The sequence below is a fragment of the Octodon degus genome, unplaced genomic scaffold (assembly GCF_000260255.1).
Source record: "Octodon degus isolate 3935 unplaced genomic scaffold, OctDeg1.0 scaffold00021, whole genome shotgun sequence".
Classification (NCBI taxonomy): Eukaryota; Metazoa; Chordata; class Mammalia; order Rodentia; family Octodontidae; genus Octodon; species Octodon degus.
The window spans coordinates 4,160,098-4,176,428 of NW_004524597.1; the positions used below are offsets into that span (position 1 = coordinate 4,160,098).

General features: G+C 39.0%; 1 protein-coding gene across 13 annotated transcripts in view; it reads right to left on the minus strand.

The window, feature by feature from the left end:
• Window positions 1-16,331, minus strand: part of Rbfox1 (RNA binding fox-1 homolog 1) — a 365,784-nt gene that overhangs the window by 12,701 nt on the left and 336,752 nt on the right. For 8 of the 13 annotated variants that reach the window (XM_004627780.3, XM_023711324.1, XM_023711323.1 and 5 more), the window contains one exon: window positions 5,890-5,942. The exons of the other annotated variants lie outside the window; for them this stretch is intronic. In XM_004627780.3, coding sequence (XP_004627837.1) covers window positions 5,890-5,942 — 53 coding nt within the window. The remainder of the gene's footprint in view (window positions 1-5,889; window positions 5,943-16,331) is intronic. 13 annotated transcript variants of the gene reach the window in all.

A 16,331-nucleotide genomic window follows, 5' to 3' on the forward strand; every position in this document is an offset into this window, starting at 1 on the left:
TCCCTTCACACACCCTTCCTTTTCACAATCAAACTGATAAGGACATTTTCTGTATAGTGCATGTCACAAGCTCAGAGCAATGCCTCACACACACAGTAAGCTTGCAGCAAACCCTGTTATTATTTTTACAGTTTCTTTGCTTATGTGCCTCCTTAGCACGCAGAACATCTTGTACTATACACAGTGCACCATATTGGAAACACACTAATTAACCACAGATCAATTTGCTGCATGACAACTTTGCTGAATAATCAAATCATGCAAATGTAGGGAAGACAATTAAGTGAAACTGGCTGGAGGATCAATTAGAGGAATTGCCAATTTGGGCATTTCTTCAAAATAGTCTGAAGTTTTACTGAAGTTGCCTCTGTGTATGTATGCAGAGGGGGCCTGAAGGATGGAAGTGGTAGTCAAGCTCCCTTGCTGAATATTGCTTCTAATAAGTACTTAGTACTGAGCAGTGAGCTGAGCCACAGTTCTCATAGCCTCTGCAGATACGTTCCTTTGGCCAAGGCTATTTCACCGGCCCCTGCCCTGCCCCTGTGGGTGGGTCTCAGATGCTTGGGAGCTGGGACTGTGTTCTCAGGTTGGCTTCTCCTGTGTTCTCAGGTTGGCCACAATGGGTCTCAGTGTGGTGAAAGGTGTGACCTTGCTGCTGGAGGGAGTCATACACACACACACACACACACACACACACACACACACCCCAACACACATATACACATGCGCACACACACACACACACACACTCCCTGGTAGGGAGCAGCAGCAAGCCTTCCACTTCTAACCTGGTGGCAAGACCAACTAAGTTTATGCAGTCTGGTGTTTTTCAGGGAGCAGTAGTTTATTCTGTTGATTTTCAGCAAAAAATAAAAACATGTTTCATATATGGATTTAGGACATACATTGCCTATTTAGCCTTTTCTTCATGTGTAACAACTCCATGACCCAGCTCTACCCCCTTGCTACTTGATCTTTGTACCTAGGCCAGCACCCAGAACATAGGACCACTCAGCAGACACGTGTTGCCAAGGCGGATGAATCCAGTTAGATAAACACTTGCTGGATCAACCAGCTGAGAGCTGTCCCATGTGCTTAGCTTCCAGCAGAATTTTAGCAACAGAGCCCTCCAACTCCCAAATGCTAAGGCTGGAGAAAAGAGAATTCTACCCGGAAGCTGAGGGACAGGGTCCTATGCTCAAGGTAAGAGGCACAGGGAGAGGGTGACCCGGAGAGACACAGTCTGGCTCTCCGTGGACTCCAGCGTGACTACAGAAAAGTAACCAAACACTTCTGAGCCTGAGTGTTTCTTCTTCTTTTTAAATCTCAAAATAGAGATGAAGATAATATACATGTCTTTATGCTGCTGAGATAAATTTTATATGCATGTGTGTCTATACGTGTAACACACATATACACATACACATAGACTTTGTCATACTTGCTGGCACACAAAATTTGTTCACTGCAGGACAACAAGTTATTACACTCTGAGGAATTCAGCCAAGCCCCTACAAAGGACATTTACTGCAAGGATTAGGGATTTGCCTCCCACAGTGACTAAAAGCCTTGGCACTCCAGGAAATAACTGAACAGCGCTTGAGCAAGAGGGCAGGATGCACATTTAGCGCAGACCGAGGGACAGTCTTCTGATCACTTCTCCTATCAGAATGCAGCGCAGAGGCAACCACTTCTTGAATCCCATCACTAGTATGTGCTCTCAGGATGTCACCTCCCACCTGTGATCAGAGGCAGACATTCTCCTGGTCTCTGTCCATTCTTGTCCTCTAGCCTCCTGCATTCTGGTCTCCATAAAGCAGTGCAATTGCTTTCTTTAAAAAAACAAGTCAGATTCAAAGCAGTATTCCAGCACCTTGCCATCACAGTAAAAGCAACAGGCCACAAACTTTCATGACTCTCAAGTTCCGGAATAGCCAAGAACCTGGCTATCTCTACGACATCATCTCTAGGAACATTCATTTGTGTGCTCTGGCTACACTGGTTGACTCTGCTGGGAGCCACAAACGTGCCTCAACCATAGGGCCTTTGCACAGGGCCTGCTGGCTGCTCAGCCTGAATATTCTCCATGTCACAATTATCTACCTGGGTTATGCTCAGGTCTCTATGCAGACATGAGCCCTTCTACAGTTGCATCGCAATTTATGTTTTATCCCTGCCCCTACATTTCATTTCAGTGGCCATTGTACAGCTTCGTATACAAAGGTATTGTATGTGGACTCATCTACAAGGTTGGAGATTTGTTCTACATAGCAAGGAAGCCCCTTCTTAGGAGGCTTCCGACCTATTTAACATTGTGACCTCAGTGTTCCTCTTCGAACTCAGTAGATATTAATGGACTCAAGTGAGTTTCCAGCCACCTGTCAAAATAAGAACTTTCTTTTTTCTTTTTCTATCTCCAGGCTCTTACAAGACCCACTGTCTCTGACTCCAATCACTATCCTAACCTGGAAATGTTCTAATAAATTACAAAGGCAGGCAGGTCTCTGGCCTAAGAAGAAGGGAAATCTCATTTTCCCCTTTGCCATCTCTTGCACAATCCAACTCATCATAGATTCTTGCCTTACGGAGCAAGAGACTTTTCAAATGTGCAAGATGTGTGTATTGATGGTGTTCTTTACGTTTGTTAAAGGGACAGTTAAAAGGAAGTTTGTTAAAGGGACAGTTTCCAATGACTCCCTTCAAAATCAGGCCAAACAAAATAAAAGCAGAGTACTAACACCATTATTGAAACCACGGTGTAAGAAAATCAATGGCCTTGTCAACATAGTCTCATGGACCACAGATGTTTCTGTGACAAACATTTGCTCTGTGTTGCTAGCAAAAGCAGAATGGATATTTGGTATCTTTTTCAAAACACTGCAGTAAAAATTTGTCCTATTGCCTTAGGGAATTTAAAAATCCTAAAGTGTTGCTGTTCTATCATGTAATAATGTCCAGTTCTTCATCTTTGCCCTAAGCTGCGTACAATGGCACATCTCTTCTGCCATTGGCAGCACTTTCATAAGAGCACATTTTTACAAAAAATTTCAGTTAGAAATCCATAAAGCCCTGCAAACTGAGTTTTAAACATTGTGTTGATTTCCTTTTGTACTTAAAAGCAGAACATTTGTCTCTGGTCAAATTCCAATGTCTAGTAGACACCAACATACAACAGATCTACCCTTTTCTTCTTTTTTAAAAATTTATTTGGTACAGGGTCTCACTATGCAGCTTGGACTTGTAGTGATCCTCCTGTTTCAGCCTCCCCAGCGCTGGGATTACAGGCATGTGCCACCATACCTTGGTCTTGGTGGATGGCTCAGTACATCTGGGGCTGGGCTGCTGGCACAGCATGTGATATCAGATTGAATCCCAGTCCCTACGCTTGCCTATGTAAGCCCTTAGTCTGCTCAACTATCTCACCAGCCCCAGACCTACCATTTGAGGTACTGCTTTGCATAGGAAGGTAAGAGTCCTGACAGTTGCGCTGAGCAGAATGTGGGTCTGCTAGGTTTTGCTAGAATGTAGGAGAGAATGCCCTAGAACAGCAATTCACAACCCTTTGGGAACCAGGGACTGTATCCATGGTAGACAATTTTTCAATGGATGGAGAGAAGGTGGTTTAGGGATGATTCAAAGAAGCATGCAGTCTATACCCCACCATGCACTGTTGACATGAGAGCTCCTTTGATAACTGAAAGTTGCTACTGATCTGACAAGAGATGAAACATAAACAGTAAAAGTAGCAATGGGAAGCAGGTATAAATGCAGATAAAGCAGATAAAGCTTTGTACTGTAGGTGCTAATCTTTTACTCTATAGCTTTGGGCCTAATGGGCTCTGGACCTGTACCAGTCCATGGCCCCAAGAGTGGGGATTCCTGCTCTAGGACATATTGATTTCATCACAGTTCTGATTTCTCACTTTGACTCTTTGAGGAGGGTGGGCTGGCTTCAAGATAGGTAATATGACAATTTGATTGATATGAGTGTCTCATCTTACAAGCTTGATTCAAAATTCAAAGTTCAAATGAAGTCTTATGAAGCTTACAACATATTAATATAGAACTCAAATGAACAGGGGTATCTCTCTTAATTTGAAATTTAATCAACAGCAATTCACTAAGAATTTACTGAACAGCCCTTCTAAATTAGGTAAGGTAGGATGAAATATTTCCCATACTCAAGCAAACTTTCATATCTGTTTTATCTTTCTGGGATATGGTGTGTAGATCACTCATTCACAGGGCAGATTTTGTTAAATCATAGGATGAAATCAATATGCATCTTTCATGTTGTTCCTTTCAATGTTTGATCAATGGTGTCTAGACATAGTCTGAGACATACTGGTGCATGCACATGGTATAACAGGGTGGGGGGAGGATAGAAGACTCTGGAACATGAGTATATCCACAAACGATACCAATTAATTTTGTGAACGAACACTGCTTAGTGTCATCCTCAGTATCTCCTTTTAAGTTGTATGTTCCATTCTCTTCAGACTCTGAAGACATTACACTATTCTTGTGTCCCAGAGATATTCCCCAGCCATTCCCAGCAAGGCAATTAACAGCTGATTTTCTGCTATTATTTATTAGTGGAGTGTTAAGAATTTTACCTTAGTGGAGGAATATTTAAGGCAGAGGATTATGGAGCAGGCCTAGTAGGGTCATTATTAAAGGGGCTTTATACTAAAGGAATAAGCTTTTAATATCTTAAAAATGCCTTTAAAAATAAACATGCATACCTCTTGAGCTCAAGTGTCAAGACTTTAAACTATTAAAACTAATGGGACTGACTAAATAACACAGATGCAAAGTCTTAGTGTGTCTGCTTTAAAGGATGGAGAGGTCCAGGAATAGGTCCCTAACTTGGTCCCTTCTTTCATTCATTCTCACCAAAGACTCTAACAGGGAATGAAGCATTAGAAAGCAGGTCCAGATGAGTGTCTGTTTGTAAGGTTGGGTTTAAGGTATGCTTCTGATGGTCATGGAACACTCAGCTATGCATGGATAAGCTGTTTCATTGGCCAAAAGCAACACACTGGTAAGATTTCCTAATAAATAGTTTGGTTATAATTTTGCCCTTAAAACAAAGTAAAGAAAAAGAAAATTAAAACAAAAAAAGAATCTGTTATTTGCTTAGGCACTCACCTAACTTGGCACTTAATCAAATCATTCCATGCTAATGAAGGCCTAAATTTAATTATTCTGAACCACACTGAAGTAAAAAGACATTATTTTAATGGACATATCATGCAACTATGCAGCTTCTATTTGCTAATGTTGTCCTGGTTTCAAAACAGATAAAAAAACATTTTAAAAATCAATGAAACTTCATCTCTTTAAGTCCTGCTGCTTGAGATTTATTTTAAAGGAAAGGAAATCAAGGATCTTCAACTGATAGACTGAAGATCCTCTTTTTATAAGACAGAGATAGTTATCCCCTGGCTTTATAAATGCAGTCTTTTGGGGCCTATAATGTTCTATAAAGATCCCAAATAATTCAAATTTCAATCTGTGTGAATCCAGATAAAATATATCAGAAACATGGAAGTCACACATCTGTGCTTCTGATTTGCCCTGATTCGAAATTTTAACATAAGAATACTGAAGCATGTGAGAAGGATTTGTTGTGGATTCATTCAAGACAGTCTTATTTTTATGGACCATGAGTTATTACAATCAGGAACAAAAACATCAAAGTTAGCAAAATGCTCCCTTATATACATCAGCACCTAAAAGATCCAGCGATACTCCAAGGGCACAGGGTCCCTCTCTTGCTCTTTCTAAACAAAACCTTCTAGAGTGACCAACTGCCGTATGTGAGGAGGGGGAAAAAAGGATATTGAGACTTGGTTGGATGCATCAAGAAGTAGCAATGTTTGTTACCTGCAGAGGTGTTACAAGAAATTTCATCTGCTGCAACGAAGACGAACTGATTTCTGGAAGAGAAGATAAAATTCACAATACTGCTTGCTCAGGGGGAAATGTGCTCTCTGCCAACTGGTTGGATGTGTACAGATGAGGGGAGGGAAGGGTGCTGTGTTTGAATGGCGGTTGCAAGGAAATGTGCTGATGTACCTCGGGCTTGGAAGGTTTAGAAAGATCACGAAATAGGCATGCAGGGCCTCTCACGGGGAACCACAGGCATGTCAGAATATGGACCATGTGCAAGCTGGAGCATCAGGATATTAATACTATGTGCTACCAAAATCTCATGCCAGGGTATGGCGCTAATGCCAGAACATTTCAAACTTGCCTAAATGGATATTTTTGTGCTAAAAGATTACACTAAAAATATAGACTATCTATTAAGAAAATGTATGCTAGAGCTAAGTAAGATTACCATCAAATTCCAGACCTTATTGTTATAGTATACTATACAAATTTTTTTAAGAAAAGGAAAGAAAAAAAAAAAACTGCTGTCATTCCAGAAAAAAACTCTATGTGGTATGAGGTTATGGATAATAATTTCCTGCTCCTCAAACTAGGCTTGCTGTGAATAAGGTGAGAGAATTAATTAGTTGAAATAAATCCTGTGTTGCTAAATGATCTTTACTAGTGCAATACTGAAAATAAAATATAAATTGAAAAACACTGTTTCTTTTTTACTTAGTAAATCCAGAAAGATGATAAAACTCTCTTAAGATGTTTCCAACTGTGAAATCTCCAAAATGTACAGTGCGGTAATTCAGAAGTACTGATTATTTTCATAGGAATAAGAATATTCATCTTAGAAAGATGATAATGGTCCATGAGATTGACTGGGGTCTTAAATGCTTCAAAATCATCAGCAGAGAGGCCTTGGGTTCTCACATGTTACATTTTACTATGCATATTGCTCCAGAACCAAAATAAATATTTAATTTTCATTTGTTTTACCAAAGTTGGTTTGGTTCAAATGTTCCAAAAAGTCTAATAACAGCACATTTATTAAACATCTTAAGAAAGTTTTACTGTTGCAAGAGATACACCCTGAGATATGAACAGAGCTATTAAAAATTTCCTAGAACTTAACATTCAATTGAAAATTCTACTCATTTCTACATCTATAATATTTAAAATAAATGCATACATGTTCTGAGAATAGCATTTCTTCTACATAACAAAAGTGAAAACTAGGTTCGTCTTTATCACCTCTCTTAAAACAAAGTTAATCACTGTGGATTTTTGCTTTTTGTGCTGGCATAGACTTTTTCAAAACTGATTTTAGACTCCCTAGGCTTGAGAAGCAATAAAATTACTAGCCTTGAAAATGAAAGAAATACTTTGAATATTTATTTTGACTTACCCAGCTTTGATTTACTTGAGGGAGAGTAAGACACAGGTCTCCCTAACTCTACAGGCACGGTATTCTCCCAGCATACCCAGCAAGCACTCAGTGGGAATTCTGCTTAAAGAACACTAACTGGTGTAACCAAACCAGGCCAGCTAATGTGGTTTGCACAAAGGAGCAGACTCTTTCGGGCAAGCATTCAGGGCAAGCATTCACATGTTGGGGGAGGCGGGGCCACTTAAGCAGCTCTATCCAAATTCCTTCCCCTTATTCTAGAAGAGACTGCTGGCTAGGGTTTTGTCTGAAGAACTGACCAGGGTGTGAGGTAGAACAAAGCCTTTTCTAGGTAATTGAGAGTGATGTAAAATAGTATTTGAGTGAAACCTCAGTACCTCAACCTAAATAGTTATTGAGTGAAAACCTCAACCTTAAAAACCCTGCAAGAATTGTTATAAGGAATCAGCACGTTTTCTTCTTCCAGATTCTAAAATTATGATAGTATCCTTCATAATAGCTTTTTTGATACCAGGTGCTTGATCAAAAAAAGTGCTACATCGCCACCTCCATCTTTCCTTCTTCCCATTTCTTTCCTTCTGCCTTCCTTCCTACTTCCCTCCATCCCTCCCTCTTCTTCACTTTGCCTTTTGTAATCTATGTGTTGCAATTTTTTTTTCTTCATGTTGTCTTTATTTTACTTTATTGAGACAGGGTCTCACTATGTTACACAGGCAGTCAGGACTAGAATGCATAAGCTCAAGCAATCTTCCAGTCTCAACAAGTAATTAGGACTATCACAATGTGTTTTTATGATTCCTGAAGAAGTTTTCAAACAAAATGGATTATTTCCTTTTTCATAATTCACTCTCTTCAAACAAGCTGGCTTACATGATTCCTGACGACAAAGTCAAATCTATCTCAAAACTTTAGGACTGAGAGTAATACTTAAAATTTCATGCTATGGTCTCTGCAACAATACTAGAAAAGAGTTCCAATTTTATTTTGTTTTTTACAAAATATATCCACACTAATATATCCAAAATAAGACCCACATAAATCTAACGTGTTCCAGGAGGATCATTTTAAAGCATGAGAATTATGCATTCAAATGGAGCTTATTAATGCCGTGAAGTCAGCCTGCGAGACCACCCCATGTTCTAGCCTAGGCTTCATCCACTGGCTATAGTAAGTATGATTAATAGCAAATAACTGTTGAAAAGGAGACCGGAGGGTGGGTGGCCACAAAATGGGCCAGCAGAGCATTGTGAAGCTTGAAGGGATAGAGTTCACTTATGCTGCTATCTACATGTGCATGTGTGTATATATGTAGGCACCCTGTATGTAGTTTATGCAGACCCCAGCTGAAGCCTACCCTATCTGCCATTTTTTCCCTGCTTCTTCCTCACCTAGTCAGCACTGTTGAGAAAAATGATCTATTCACCCTGATCCTAAGAGGCTTGTCTAAGGTCCCCTGCATGAAAATATGTGCTCCGAGTGACCAGAAAGATGTGACTGAAGCCTAAGGATGTAACTGAGAAGTCTGTTATTCTCAGGAAAGTGAAGGAAAAGTTAAATAACCAGGGGGATGCAGAGAATGGGCACTGGATACGGGGCCCCCTTTTAGGAAGCAAAAAGAAGCCTGGCACCAAGATCTACCTCCTTACACTGACTCTAATCTCTCTCCCCTCTCAACACAGACCCAAGGATTTGAACTTCTAAATGGGCCTATTTCCAGCAAATTCGGTGTGGGATGATATGGTCTACCTGAATAGTACCCAAACTCAGTTGGACACGGCCAAAACCCGAAGGACTTCTAAAATTTCTGGTGGCCAGGTGATACTTCATTGAACGAGAATCTCTGAATGATTTCAGGCTTTGGTGATTCCTAAATACTTCAAGATAACTCTCACATGTAGCTGAGTTTGAGAACTGCTTGACTAGTTGAGTGCTAAGCGCTCATCATGAGGTCCCTTCTCCAGGGCCCGCAGTTTGGCTGCTTTGGGGTAAGGTCTCAATGATGAACTAAATAAAACTGGTTGAAGTACGTCCAAACCTGAGAGGCAGTGGTACAAATGCAGAGAAGGAAAGGAGTTGGATCCGTGAATGTCTTGCAAGTTTTGCTTTGTTTTCAATATAGACTGCAGAATGATTCAATCCCAGAAACACAGGTGCTTTCCTCAGGGGAGGATTCTAGACATGTTCCAAGAGCACTGGCTTTAAAATTCACGTGGGGAGGGAAGCTGCTGTGGACTTACTCTAAAGTCATATTCCTCAGCTTTGATTTCTTGCCCTTTTGTCCTATTTTACTGTCTCCTATGGTTTTACTCACACTCATCTTTACTGGGGCTCTTTGCTTTTGAGCCACACAAACTATCTAATTCTTATACCAAGAATTCCTTTCTACTGTTCTTTGTACTCATGAATTTCTCAAACATCCTTGAAGATAAATATTACCTACAATCTTTTAACATATTAACCCCTGAATGTTGGTTCTAACCACCTAAATCTGAATGTCCAGAATGTCAACTTACATATTTAACAAGAGCACAAGCTTTACTACTGACCAGCAAACAGGACATGGTTCTCACTGTGTTCCAGATAGAAGTGTCTATGAAGGGCGAATAACTCAGATTACCTCAGATTACATTGGAGGAGTCTGAGAAACCCTGTTGAAAAATACATAATTTCATTTCCATTTTAATTTCAAAAGGCACCTTTCCCAGGAAGATTATTTGGTATGGGAAGGTTTTATGGAAGATAGGATCATTACTAATTAAAGGATAAATTAGTGAGAACAAAGGGAAATACTATGTCTTGACTCTTGGGAGTAGTGTCTCAAAAGGCTACTTTTTAGCATTCATCAAGTATTGGCCTATGACAAGAAGTTTCTCAGTATCTTACCTGTGTATTAATATGCTTAGTTTTGCTTACAACCCTGCTTCCTTCACTCATCTTGGAAACTGATTTGCCAAGTAAGTAAGACTTTTGGTACCAGAGGTGAAATCTGAACTCCATTGCTTTGGTCTAAGACCTTAGCTCTCAGTCATTCTCTAAGGTTCTGTGCCCCAGCACTCGTACAATGGTATTTAACGACCACTCAAGTGGGTATCTCTCCATGGAGGAGCGCCTCAAGATTCTGAATCTTCAATTAATATAAGACAAAGTAATAGAATATCTAGATTCCTCTCTGAAGATGAAATACTTGAGGCTTGAAAAATTACGGCAAATATATTCTGTGGAACAATGAGTAGAGAAGAAGAAATGGCATGTGGAACAGTCATTCTCTCTTTTGACTCTTGTATAACCAGACTTATACTTATTTTCATGGATCAATCACTAGACTCCAGATCTGACTCAGCTGGTGGCATATTAAAATTAGTCCTGTGGATTGCCATTTACCATCTTTGTTCCTCACTTTTTTCCCTCAGGCTATATTTTATTTGTGTAATATTCTTTCTTCCAGAAGTCATCCAGGACTGAATTCTAAGAGTCAAATTAAAACAAGAGCAGGCCAGCATCAATGGAGGGGACATGAGAATCGGGTAGAAAGCCAAAGATGGAACTTACGGCACTAAGCAGGTGGAAGAACAGACAGTAAATTTTCCCCACCAAAGCCCATGTTTTTAAGTTTTATTGTGCAAAACTTTAGGCTCTTTTAGTGCATTGACATCTTAATTCTTTTGCTTTATTACTGTTATACAACTCAAGTTTTATACCACTTATAACAAGTGATCGAATACTATGAACACTGAATCTAGCATAGACTGATCAGTCCCCCTAGGACGTTTAGCAGAGAATCTCTGAAGAGTCAGTCTTCTAGCCTGGCAGTTGGCTATCAGAATGCCCCAAGAGAGAAGCAAGACAAAATCAAAGTCTTCTCTCAGGGCTGTGGAGATGTCTGCTGGTTATGAGGCCAGACATTCCCATCCCTGACTGCCATTAGGATATATATTTTTTTAACAAACTAATTCAATTAGTAGTTTTAAGAATAAAACACCAATAACCCAGCCTGTTCTTCAATCATTTAAGTTAGAGGCTTAGAATTGGCTCCCCTGTTTCTGGTGTGCCTAGAAAACCCTTTGGGCGATTCTAGTCTCTAACCAGCATTGCAAACTCACTCATATATCATTCTATGATTACTCTAACCCTACCTTCTGCCTCTGCTGGAGACAAAACCATGTTGGAAATAATGGAAATCACCCTGGGCTGTGGTGAGGTCAAAATGTTACAATGATTCTAATTATTGATAATTATAGGTTCCAAAATTACATATATATTTTTGATACATTATTTATAATTCTTATTTATTTAACTATCTTTTCCAAATTATTTTCCTTTACACATGTAAAAATTAAAATAGAAATTCACAGTAATTGGTTTTTGTTCATCCTATAAAGTTACTGGAAGGGCCACACAATCTAGTCATTAGTGTTTTCTGCATATTAAACATGATACAGAGAAGCAGGGTACTCTAAAGTTTTTATTGCTGATTTTATGAAATAGTTTGCACGTGCCATTTATGAGCCATTCAGTGGGTCATCAGGAGGTGCTGAGCTATTCCTACGGACTGGCATGTTCTTCCTATGGACTTTAAGTTATAACAGATAACTCTAGCTGGCTTGCCTGTCTGAAAGCTCACAATCTTTTTTTTTTTTTTTTTTCGGAACAGGGGATTGAACTCAGGCCCTTGCACTTGCCAGGGAAGCGCATATTCCACTGAGCCATCTCCCCGGGCCCCTCACAATCTAATTTATACTTCAGTTTCATTATCAAAAAGGGAGCTTTACCTCTTGTAGTCAGTAGTATTTAGCCTTCCTTACTATGTCCAGGGTTAAAATCTTCTTCTACTGTGGTACAGTTCCCACTCAGAGGCATATTTTTCTTTCTTTGTTATATTTATTCATATTTCATTTTTTTATTCCTACATTTTAGTATATAGTATCTCACATATACTCCAAGCAGAAAATTCTAGAATGAGATGAGGCATAAGTAGATGAACAAGCCAATAAATTACAGATACCTTTTTTTTTACAGATACTTCTAAAAGGGCCTACATTGATCCTTTTGTGAAAAGGGGATTCCATTAAAATACATTTCAAAATATTTCAATTAGACACATGTGCCTTTTGCTAATATTGCTTATGTAAAAAGAGTTTAACAGGAAAATGAGCCAAGGTCCCCTGGATTTGGCCTTACTGTCAATAGTCTATCATTCGTCTGCGAAATTCAAATCGAAGTCCATCTCCATTATTTGAAGACTTCGTCAATGTCCACTTGTGTAATTTTAGTTTATTCAACATCTAATTTCTTCCAGGTTCTGTTTTGCTTTTGTTCTGGGTTCAGGTGAAATGGAATTAATGAAAAGTAAATGTAGTATGAGCTAGAAAAACAAGTTCACCTCTCTCAGCTTCAGTTTATTTGGAAAATAGGGTTTAAGAAAAACTGCATACCCTTTTTAGACATTTTGGTTTAAATTTTTTGAGAAATGAATGTGAAATTATTTTATTAGAAAATAGTCACTAGTATCTTTTGGTTACAGATATTTGTAGCGGACTGTGTTCTTTCCTCACCCAAGAGAGAGAACAGGTAACTGATTTTGCAAAAATCTAAAGCAATGATTAGCTAAGGGGCTGAGTTTACTCTGGAAAACACAGAACACTTCTACTATGAAGCTAATGTATCCCTAGTACCTTGAGTTGTTTCATGGACGTGAAAAGCGAATACACTCAAGGGGAAGGATAAAGGAGGAGGGGCTACTTGATTTCATAGTTCCCACATTCTCTTGTCCAACCCATCTTTATATTTGTAGGCTGAAGTCAAGATTTAAAAGCAGTAAAGTGAAAACATATTTGGTCAAAAGATATTCTAACTCATCAAACAAGCTTCCGTAGGAAACTCATTTTTGACTCGTGAACGAAAGAAGATGCTCCAACAGTCTAATGATGCAGTGATGTTGATCATAATAACAATAATGTTCTCAGTGCTAGGATCAGGCCATGTCTGAGGGTCTTCTGTTGATGACTGTATTGAGTTTGCACCGTCCTCCTCCCATGAATGAGGCAATGCTTACCTATCATGCCCACTTTATAGAGAATGCAGGTGAAAACCAAATACTCCAAATAGTTTTCCTTAATTATCTCATATGATAAATTAGTATTGTTAATCAGCCCCTGCTTTTAATTTAAACCTGTGATCATATCCTTTAAATCAATAACAAAGATTTTCTAGTGCTACATAAATCAAATAGCAGATATAATACAGTGGGTATAAAAGTCTTTGTTTTAAAACCTGGCACAGACTGTTCCCAGGAGGGCAAAGATTCCCAAAATATTACTCTTGTGGTGGTTCATAGAGATTGCCTAGTCAAAAAATGGTTTACACTTTTAAATGAATTTAGCTGGATTGCTATTGCCTTAGTATAGCTAATACTCAATCAGAAATCTAGCGATTGATAGCTTTTGGACATCTTTGTTTATGTTTACCTTTATCTCTTTTGATTCTACTTAGTACAATACTCTTCACCTAGCAGATGAGAAAACTGTGGCTCAATAATAGTAAATCTGATTGGACTTATGCATTTGATTTTTATATTAATAAAGTCTGTTAGGCAGTCAGTGACAAGATATTCACGTTGAGTCACTTTCTCTACCCATTGATCTTTGGGTAAAGAAAGTGATTAACTGTAGCCATAGGCACTTCCTCTAAAACAGAATTGATTTTGTGGGATGCCAAAGCACTAAATGCTATTGAAAAATAGAGAGTAGAGAGGGTATGGTGACAGATCAGTGGGAACCACCGATTGAGTTTATCAGATATGTGGTGCATTTGTATAATCTCAGGCCAAAGCATATCAATTTAAATCATTAAGATAATTAAGAGAATCAGATGTTTGGCTTAGATTATGTTCAAGTCCTTGAAATCTATTCAGCTATCCAAGCATTCCCACATTAAAATGCACCAAATTGAGCCTGGAAACAATGACAAAATTGACAAGCTACTCTTCATAGAAATTCTGCCTCTCGCCCCTCACCCTACCATTCCCACTGCGAGCAGCTCCTCCTCTAAGTGCTTTGCATGTTAATCAAATATGAAATGCACAATGGTTTTGAGGAGAGTGTACTTCCAGAGGAATCAATCATTGAGATCCATACCAGGGGGAAATCGTAAGAAGGCATTTATTTCTGTCGAATGGCTATCGGTATGCAATGTGTTGTCCATAAATATGAAAATAACTTAGAGGACTCATGTAAACAGAAATTATCTCTTCTTGGAAAGAATTTAACTTGTGCTCATATATAAGAGTCAGAATTGTCTTTGGTAATCTTAGTGGGACAGTAGAAAATTTGGGTGAAAAATTTCATATTATACCAAAAAAATTTATCTATTGTAGGTCACCTAGTAACCCCCACCCCACCAAGATTTAAAAAAAAAAAAAAGAAAGAAAGAAACAGTAACAAACAAAGAAAAAACAAGGCAAAGAAGTAAAGGGCATTCATTTTTATGAGCTAAGATTCTATCTTATGTGGGTTTTCCGCCATTTTACTGGATTAATATGAAGCAAAGTCTTTAATTTGTAGTGGAAATGTGTTCAGAGGCCTTTAAGTTCACATCAGAGGTTTCCGGCCTACCTCTAGGAAGCATCAGGCTTTCTCAACCTGCCTCTAAGCCCTTCACAGCTGACGGGTCTTGATGGCACCACTTAAAAGATAGGCTTTATTTGCTTTTTTGTGGCCTATCAAATCAATGATCTGCAACCCGAAAGTGTGTAATTAGGCCATGACATGACCAAAGGAGTTGTTACACCTTGTCTTGTCGCTGGCAAAAGTATCTACCCACATGGCTGTGACAGCTATGGTCTACTGGGTTTGGAATTTCTCTTAATATCTCCCCAGCTCCTTGTCTGTCCAGTCTGGAGACGATTACAGGATGGGCATTTTTTCTTAACAGCCTCAATTACATCTTCATCCAATCGTGCACAGCAGTTAAGAAGCCATTTAGATTATGGACCAAAGGAAATTAGTTGGTGCCACAATAAAAAACAAAAAAAGAAAAAACTTGAGCACTCTTTCTTTCTGTACTTGCCTCTGTGTGTGTGTGTGTGTGTGTGTGCGTGTGCTCCTGTGTGTGTACAATGTCTGCAAAGTAAAAATTGAGAAACTCAGGAAATGTATTTTTCAGTAACCATCATACTGGCTCTCATCACTTAGGAATCCAAAACCCCAAATTTCAAAAATTACAGGGATGCTATTAGCAAGGGCTATACATCTCCTTCCCTGCATTGCTGATGCTGAGCTATCTCAATTATTACCAAACGAGACCAGTGATAGCTGACGGGACAGGTCTGCAGAATACACAATTGCTTTAGATTTTATAAATGAATTTTGGAGAATGCCCAACTGGAACCATCTTAAAAGGATCACTGTCACATATCATATTTCTGTTTATTTAAGAAATTTATCTTGGCCTGATATGTGTACCTTGTAATGAGGATCTCACTGCAAAGCATGAATTTCTAGTTATCCTAAAGTTGTCTAGAACAATTAGTTTCAAATCCTCATCTTGAGGGGGCCTTGAGTTACTGAAAAAGCAACTAAATCTGGCAGGAAAGTGAACTTCAAATGAAAAAGAAAGATTAAGAGACATAAAAATAATGTTTTATGTACATATACATTTTCAACAAAGAGTTTCAACTTAAAAATGGACACACTTGTATAGATACTGGGGTACAGGGGGATATAAATAAAGATATCTCTGACTCATTCAGGCTACTTTCCCTTCATGTGATGACAGAACATCTTTTTTTAATTGTACAACCAGAAGAACTAAGCAGGATGAATGAAAATAACAGGAAAGATAAACTAAAAATAAGAACATCAACCAACCACTGTCCAGGGTGACCTAGGAGTGACAGCTGCTGACAGCCATGTTGTGACTCAACAGCCTAGCAGCTGCCTTCGGCATGGATTCTTTTTCCACCTAGACTCTTATCTCCACTGGCAGGTGCCATGAAACTTCTTCTAAGCCCCCTACAGCTCAGGAATGACACTCTAAGTTTCTA